The 8,922-nt window shown below is 42.1% G+C and overlaps 1 protein-coding gene across 1 annotated transcript in view; it reads right to left on the bottom strand.

The window, feature by feature from the left end:
* Positions 1–8,922, bottom strand: part of USP8 (ubiquitin specific peptidase 8) — a 42,739-nt gene that overhangs the window by 24,746 nt on the left and 9,071 nt on the right. Inside the window, exons 3-5 of the mRNA XM_018576712.1 lie at positions 4,429–4,573; positions 3,575–3,660; positions 2,798–2,930 (exon numbers count right to left, since the gene is read on the bottom strand). Coding sequence (XP_018432214.1) covers positions 2,798–2,930; positions 3,575–3,660; positions 4,429–4,573 — 364 coding nt within the window. The remainder of the gene's footprint in view (positions 1–2,797; positions 2,931–3,574; positions 3,661–4,428; positions 4,574–8,922) is intronic.

Genomic DNA, 8,922 nt, shown 5'->3' with positions numbered 1-8,922 from the left:
GTGGGGGGGGGGGGGGGGGAAATGTCAGAGGTCTAAAACAGGCCCCTAACATTTACTTATTGAAACAGAAAAAGAAATTGAAGACAGAGTCCTCTATCTTTTTCTGTAGCCCCTGTTCTAAATTAATGGAAAGCACTCAAGTACAGAGGCTTCCCATTCATTCACAAACTGGTGATAGTAAAATATTTACTATCATCCAGTTATGAATGAGTAGAAGCCTCTGTAGTGAGTGCTACTACTCAGAAACTCATCTACATCACTTCCTGTTTATTCATAACTGGGGACACATAGTATGGTGTGTCCCCAATTGCTTACAATAAATGGAGTGGTAAGCTGAGCACTCCAGTATTTGCTTTGTATACAGAGGATCGGTAAATATCACAGATATTTACGGCTCCTCCGCTCGTCCACGGAACACAGCTGCTGTCATCCTGAGACTGACAGGATGACAGTGGCTCTGCTCTCCTCCCCGCTTGCTGGTCGCTCTCTCTCTCCTGCCGCTTGGCCATCCTGATCAGCAGCTCCCTCCTCCTTCGCCCCTCCCCACCCCGCCAATTTCTCCTCAGATCCCAGTTGCCTCCGACCATACAAGCGGGGATCCGAGGAGACGCTTGAATAGCCTTCCTCTTTTTTTTTTCCTCGCAAGCTGAACAAGAGAAAGCCGCACGATTCCCCAATCCACACTCAACAGCGTAGATGAGGGAATCTTTCCTGCCAGCTACTGTAGTCAAGCAAATGGAGGGCCCGAATGGTGACTGATCGACTGCAGTTTCTCTGGACCTGCCAATGTTTCACCCGGCTTCGATTTTATTTATGAAAGTTTGTTGAGCTAGGTGGGGATGACTGGGCCTTCGAGCAGTGTATGGCCAGCTTTAGCAATATAGTCAGACACACTCACTAGGCATGACATTTACCTCACTAGACATGACATTTCAGGTCACTGGTATTGTTCATCAAGGAGAAGCCTGGTTGCAGATAACTGCTGCTAATTTCAAAGTAAAAACATTTGAGATACAAAAGGAGATTTCAGTTCTGATAAAGGGAAGATGACTAAAATACTACAGACTTCCTGTGAGCGGTCCCTTAGAGCGGGAGCTGCCTCATAAAAAAAGCGCAAGTAAACTCTCAAAACGACCTCTTATTTTCTCCTCTTTGGTCTGCTAAATATATATATATACAGTGAGGAAAATAATGATTTCATCCCTGCAGATTTTGTAAGTTTGCCCACTTACAAAGAAATTAAAGGTCTATATTTTCAACCAAAACTCCAGAAAAAACACACGATACAAATGTTATAAATTGAGTTGCATTTCAGCGAGTAAAAGAAGTATTTGATCCCCAAGCAAAACATGACTTAGTACTTGGTGGAGAAACCCTTGTGGGCAAGCACAGAGTTAAGACGTTTCTTGTAGTTGGTTACCAGGTTTGCACACATCTCAGGAGGGATTTTTGTCCACTCTTTACAGATCTTGTCTAAATCCTTAGTTTGTTGGCTGTCGCTTGGCAACTCGAAGTTTCAGCTCTCTCCATAGATTTCCTATAGGATTGAGGTCTGGAGACTGGCTAGGCCTCTGCCACTTAATGTGCTTCTTCTTGAGCCACTACTTTGTTGCCTTGCCGTATGTTTTGGTTCATTGTCATGCTGAAAGACCCATCCACGACCCATTTTCAGTGTTCTGACTGAGGGAAGGAGGTTCTCATCCAAGATTTTACAATACATGGCCCCGTCCATTGGACCCTCAATGCGGCAAAGTTGGCCTGTACCTTTAGCAGAGAAACAGCTCCAAAGCATAATGTTCCCACCTCCGTGCTTGACTGTAGGGATGGTGCTCTTAGGGTCGTAGTCAGCAGTTTTCTTCCTCCAAACATGCCGAGTTGAATTTATGCCAAAGAGCTCAATTTTGGTCTCATCTGACTCATCAATCGAGGGCGATTGATGGTTATTTTGTATTCCTTCCATTTGCGAATAATTGCTCCAACAGTTGTTTCCTCTCACCAAGCTTCTTGCTGATACCTTGTAGCCCATTCCAGCCTTGTGCAGATCTACAATCTTGTCGCTAACGTCCTTTGACAGCTCTTTGGTCTTGCCCATGGTAGTGAGGTTTGAATGGAAGAAAGAGATTCTGTGGACAGGTGTCTTTTATATAAATAACGAGTTGTCGTTAGGAGTACCTTCTTAAAGTGACAGGACTCATCTGTGTACCACATATCCAGTCTGTGGGAGCCAGAATTATTGTTGGTTGGTAGGGGATCAAATACTTATTTTATCTCACTGAACTGCAACTCAATTTATAACATTTGTATCGTGTGTTTTTTTCTGGAGTTTTGGTTGATATTCTGTCTCTATCATGTAAAATACACCTATGATAAACAGTGTAGACCTTTAATTTCTTTGTAAGTGGGCAAACATGCAAAATCTGCAGGGGATCAAATAATTATTTTCCTCACTGTAGCTGTATTTGTCCCACTGAAGATTGTTTTTCCCTTTCTGTCAAGGTGACAACACTGTCACCTGGAAAGAAGGTGACGGGTAATCAGCTGGACACACAGCAAAAAACAAGCTGATAGGAGATTTGGCCAAGGATACTATTCTAGTTTAATACTTTGTTTACATCAGGGGTAGCCAAACTCCAGCCCTCCAGCTGTGGTGGAACTACAAATCCCATGAGGCAATGCAAGATTCTCACAGCCACAGACATGACTCCTGGAGAGAGATGCATCATGGGATTTGTAGTTTTACCACAGCTGGAAGGCCAGAGTTTGGCTACCCCTGGTTTACATGCATGAGAAGCTTTACCAAGACACTTTTATCGCTATGCTGGGAAATATTTGCAGGAGTTTCCTTTGGACAGAGATTTGCATTCTTCTTTTTCTGCTCTTCTTCCTTATCTAGCTCTTCAAGTCTCTTTCGCACTTCAGATTCCTCATACCTAGTGAAAAAAGCAGGGTATGCATACAGGAAAAAGATTACTTCATGTGCAACTTTTTTTTACTTGATTATTAAAGGATAACAGAGTGTTTTCATATGAAAAACAAAAAAACTGAATAAGACAGACTTTGCCTCCTTAACCAGAAACAGTACAGTTACATTGTGCAACCTGTTTGGAGCCACCAATTGCACCGATCAAGCTAGGGAGAAGTGGACAAGGGCCGCCATAGTCTGGCCATTATCGTGCGAGAGCTGGACACTTTTTCAAACAACTTTTTCAGAAGGAGCCAGGCCAAAAATTGTCAGCAAAAAAAAGCAACTACAGCCAATCAGTATCCGAACAGCTTTAGATGCCTGCTGTCAGAACTACACAACACAGACTACAGTTACTGTGCAGAGGTGAATAGTAAGGTTCCAATAGAAAGAGGCAACTTACCTACACTCAGCAAGGCAGCACACATCTGACAGATCTGTTAAAACTACACTTAAAAAATACAAAACCTTTACCATTCATCTTAAAATGTAATTGATGACTGTTCATGTCACAGTACTACTGTTTGATAAGACAGTTTTGTCAACAAACAAGGATTGGCTATCTTTTCCATTCGTTTTATTCAGAATTGGAAAATATAAATGTGTACTGACCTGTTTTTAAGGCTTTTTGAAAGTTTTTCAGCTTCTTCAACTGCTTTTACTATTGTACTAGGACCGATCAAGGCTTTGAAGTAATCCTTGAGACAAACACAAGTTGACCTGTTACACATATGTACTGTATATACTGAGAAAGTTAACTCAATATAAAATATGAATAACTATACTAGCTATATACTATAATTATGTATGGCCATACGCTGTCAGGCCCACTCAAATCCAAACATTGCCTGCATGAAGTGGGCCCATTGCGGGCCTTCCCTAGGGCGTGATGACATCCGTTTCTTCTTTTCTGATATGGATGTTTCAACTTTCTGGAAACTTAATTTGGCCACCACAGAGCAGTAGACGAAGAGAAGATCATGGTGGGTCCTGGTGGGGTTGAGGTCTTTCAGATAGCTTGCCAACTGTCCTTCTCATGTGCGACTGAACTATGAATGCATGGCCTTTCTAGTATTTCACAGCTCAGAGCATTATACAGCTAGTCATATGATGCATTTCACTTGAAACTTATCAAGATGTTGTTTGATACAACATAAATGACGAGTCAGCACGGTGGTTTTGAAGCAGCAAACAGCATCTGCAGGTCCATATCTGTCATCCGTAAGAAGCCAAGTATAGCAACAATAACAACCTTATTGTAATGAACCTATTGCAGGAACTTAGAGACCCCGTCACCAACCTAAAAACAAAATGCTGAAAAGCCCCCCGCAAAATTAAATATTTTAAATGTTTAAAAGGCATAATCAAGCTTTTGCAATGCTCTGGCTTCTGCAGACTCTTCGCCCCATCCCCTTTCTGTACTGCGATATGGACATTCAGCTAAGAGGAGCAGGAGAGCACTGTACCTGGTTTTGCTTGAAATCTGACCTCTTCTTAATCAGTTCAAATACAAATAAAAACTTCATGTAGAAAACATAAGCTTTTTCCTCATCTCCATCAAGCCGGCATTCTTCTGCTTTCTGAATGATCTTGGAAGCACTGTTGACATAGCTAAACATAAAAGAAATATACGTAAAAATTAAATAAAACATTTGAAAGCAGCAAATTCTAGGTACGGGTAAAAAAAAAAAATCAAAAACACATTTAAAATAAAAAGTACTAAGGTTTATGAAAAAAGTTTTGCGTATAGTCTGAGAGGAATGGCACGACACCCCTATTGTATCATGCAAAAAAAGATTAGAAACTGAATGGTGCTTTTAAGGTGCCGTACTGACAAGAAGTGTTTTTTATAAACACGTTTCATTTCATCAAAATTTGTTAACAAATCATCACTCATAAAATCATACCCCTCATAGAGGATACATCAAAAGGCATGATTGATATAATGATTGTAAATGTATAAAACCTCCAAATACCACTCCAAAAACAGGAAATTAGATAGAATAACCAATAACGGATAATTGTCCCATAGACTTCAACATCAATTACAGTCTTGATTTGCTGGAGTGGTTCACAATTTCAATGTGTTTCACGACTCAGGCGCTTCTTCAGGAAAGTAAAATTGGAGAGGCAATCAATTGAATAGAAAAGATGCTGGCTTGATGATTTAATGCATCTGAAGAGTATCCGGGTCTTTTGCGGGTTGCTCACTGGAAAACCATCAGATTGCTCTGGCGTGGTCGGCAGACGTAATGGCACGAGTCTGTGAAAGATACCGATACACCTCTTCGAACCGAAGGCACTCACTGACCAGGTAGCCGAGGAGAGCGCTGTCAACAGCGGTGTAACAGAAGGGCGAGCTCTCTTCCCGCACTGCCCACTGCGACAGGCAGAGACTCAGGATGGAGAGTGGTGTGGGGAGGGGCTAGGCTGTCAGCTGTCACAGGAGGCCGAGCCAGCGGTGCAGGGGAGGAGTTAGCCGTCAGCTGTGTCACCAAAGGCCGAGGTGCAGGGGAGGAGTTAGCCGTCAGCTGTATCACCAAACGCCGAGGTGGCAGTGCGTGTCACCAAAGGCCGAGACAGCTGTATCATAGGAGGCAGAGTTCTCCTCCTGCACCGCACCGCCCAGCCTCCTGTGACAGCCGAAGGTGTCAGGATGGAGAAAAGTTACAAGCACTAAATGATCAGCTGATCGCTGAGCGTTTGTAAATAATTGAGGACATAGTGAGGGGGGGAATTTATAAAAACTGGAGCAGACAAAATCTGGAGCAGTTTCCCATGGCAACCAATCAGGTTCTTTTTTCCGTTTCTTCAGTTAGGCTTTGAAAATGAAAGGTGCATGCTGATTGGATGTCATGCACAGCTGCTCCAGATTTTGTCTGCTCCAGTTTTGATAACTTCCCTTTAGTACGTTTACTGTGTCCACAGTTATCATTGAACAGTAAGTGGTCTACATCAGTTCCTTTCATTCATGATTGTGGACATAGCAACTCATACTACATCCACAGTTTACGAATAGAGCAGGGGTGTCAAACTCAATTTAATCGGGGGCCGCATCAACATTATGGTTGCCCTCAAAGGGCCTGTAAGACTATATAAACGTATCTAATCTTTATCATAATTGCCTCTGCATTCGATTATCACTGGTTTTAGTAATAACTTAATACCTAGATCTGAAAGCAGAAGTCTAGGAAATGGCCTGGCGGATTCGGCCCCAGGGCCTTGAGTTTGACACATGTGGTATAGAGACTTCCTGATCATTGATAACAGGGGCAGCAGAAAAAGACATTCTCCTGAATCTCTTTTTCTATTTCAAAACGGAAATATCAGGGGTCTATGTAGACCCCTGATATTTCCCCAAAGCCACCAACAGTAAAGCAAAAAAAAAATTAAAATATATATATAGATTATATATACATTTTAAAAAGTTTTAATTCTTGGTATCGGTCTGAAAATTCCATTTCGGTGCACTTCTAATATCTTTAGAGTTGGGCTGTAAAGCCTATCACCAGGCGTACTTGGTTTAGATTTGCAGAAAGAAAGAAGGGGCTACAATTCCGGTCAATTTTTTTCTGTTGGAACGTTTCCCCTCTGTGAGTCCTATACAAGAACTGGTGAGGAGGGCAGGAAAGATGAACAATATTATCAGAGGTTCTGACCCTTTCCACTCCATACTAAAAATGTGCTTTTGTCTGTGTCCCCATTCCAGAGAATTCCCGTCACTTCCTGCCCTACAAGAATTGTAACCTTATATGCCCTTCATGTCCTCAGCCTTTATCCTCCCCAACTGTCATCCAATCTGTTAATGTGTGTAATCTAGGGGGAAGGTTTATACAGTTTAAATATGAACTCCAGGCAAAACAGATATTATCTCAACACATGAGATGTGCATTGTTACTTGAATCTTGGTGAGATTGTGTATTTCTTCCAGATCTGTGCAGCAATCCAATGTGAAACTTTGCAGGAGCGTCCTGTAATCACTGCCGATTGCTTGTGCAGGGGGACTGGTCTGGTCTCTGCTCCCTCTGGTGGTTTTCTAAGGCAGCCTGTAGTATTGGTTCCCACTCACAGCTCTGATCTCTGCAAAGACTCTGTACAGCCCAGTGATGTGCTGCTACAAGGTAATATGAATTTGGGACACAGAGTTAAATGAAAGGCAGTAAGAGTCTCTGCTGTTATGTGTAGTGTAATATCAAATCTGAAGAATAGACTTTCAGTGCACAGGCAGCCATTTCCAGATTTTGATAAAGACCGCATACAGTGATGGATATGGATATCAGCCAAATTGATGTTCTATCTGCATCATTCCACATCTAATTATTGTGAAAACAGTATTGATCAGCGCCATGAAAGGAAACAGAACTAGCGAGGAGGCAGGAGGCATCCATCTGCTCGAAGATAAATGTATTACCAGGAATGGGCGATATGTTGTCTTTATGACTACCTGTCCTGGGTCTGGGATTAGGAATGGATTTTCCACTTGGAGACAAAAAGCTTTATAGATATTTGTATGTATGTATTCACATGGGTGCACTTTCAAAGTAAAAATCCACCTTTTAGAAAAAAAAATAATAATAATAAAAGAAGTACGTATGCAGTCGTTTTTCACATGAGCCTGTAAAGTATTGCAGTGGATCACGGGTGCAATGCTCTGGTTCCTGCAGACTCTTCCTCTTCTCCCTGTTCGTACCTCATTACAGACATTCATTAAGGTGGCCATACACTTTACAACCATCGGGCTTCCGATGACCGCAATGCTGAACGGGCAGTGTGCGCGTGAGCAATGCTGAACGGCCCGTTTGGCATTTGTCTCCCGAGCATCATTCAAACCAGCCGAAAATCGTAAGATTTTCGGCTGGTTTTCTAGCATGCTCCTTAGACAAAAGACGTGCGACCGTACAGTAGAAACGGTCACACATCATTCACACTGCACGATTCTCGTACGATTCTGGGATTTCCCGCGTGCAGTGTATGGGCACCTTTAACAGGATGGGGAGGAAGTGTCAATGGATTGCAAGTGTGGTGACCTCACTGCACCTCCCTTTTGCTGCCAAGCCCTGCGGAACGCTTTTAACCTCAGCTGGCCACACCATCTTTGCAATGTTTCACCTTTTGTTTATTTTCAACTGCTGCTTTTAGAGTTTGTAAAAGACCCCCAAAACCATATATTTTCTGAAAGAACAGGCCCGGTAGAAGAAAAAGGTGGTGCTACTAATTTTGTAGGTCCTGCCATAACTGCGAAAATGTTTATCAAATCAATATTGAACCCATAAAAACACACTAAAATCAGCATCAGTGCACACAAAAACAAACACTTTTCTGACTAAATCTAAAAGATAAAACGGTATTGAGTTAATAAATAAATATTTGTAATTTTTAAATTGTGCCTTTTTGCAAAACTGTTAAAAAAAAAAAAAAAAGGAACGCAAAACTGTAAATAAGCAACTAAAAAAAAAAATCAAGCACTGCAATGTGTTCCAACAACGCACTGCAGCGCATGCCGTACACCACAATATGGTGCACACTGTTGCATGTGTATAATATGTGCATGGGGGGGCGTGTGTTTGATTTTTTTTTTCCTTCTTTCTACTGTTGGGGTCTAAGACCCATGACATTTCCTTTTTGAAATAGAAAAAAAAAAATAAAGGAGTCCTCAATCTCTTTTCTTTTTTTTTTGCAGCCTCTGTTCTGAATAAATGCAAAACACTCAGTACAGAGCCTTCCTATTCATTCACAAACCGGATATAGTAAATATTTACTATAACCCGGTTATGAATGGATAGAAGCCTCTGTAGTGTTCCTTGCTGCCTCAGCCCATACAGGCAAGGGAGAACAGCAGGGATCTGAGGAGAAACAGATCCCAGCCTGGAGTGGTTCCGGGAGGGGAGGGCAGGAGAAGCGGTCAGATGCCGGAGGTAGCGGCGGAGGAGGAATTTTAATGTACAGCAATCATCAGCGGC

This window comes from Nanorana parkeri, unplaced genomic scaffold, assembly GCF_000935625.1.
Source record: "Nanorana parkeri isolate BGI_ZX_2015 unplaced genomic scaffold, ASM93562v1 scaffold74, whole genome shotgun sequence".
Taxonomy (NCBI): domain Eukaryota; kingdom Metazoa; phylum Chordata; class Amphibia; order Anura; family Dicroglossidae; genus Nanorana; species Nanorana parkeri.
The sequence above is the reverse complement of the archived record's forward strand: the minus strand, read 5'-3'. Positions and strand labels throughout refer to the sequence as shown.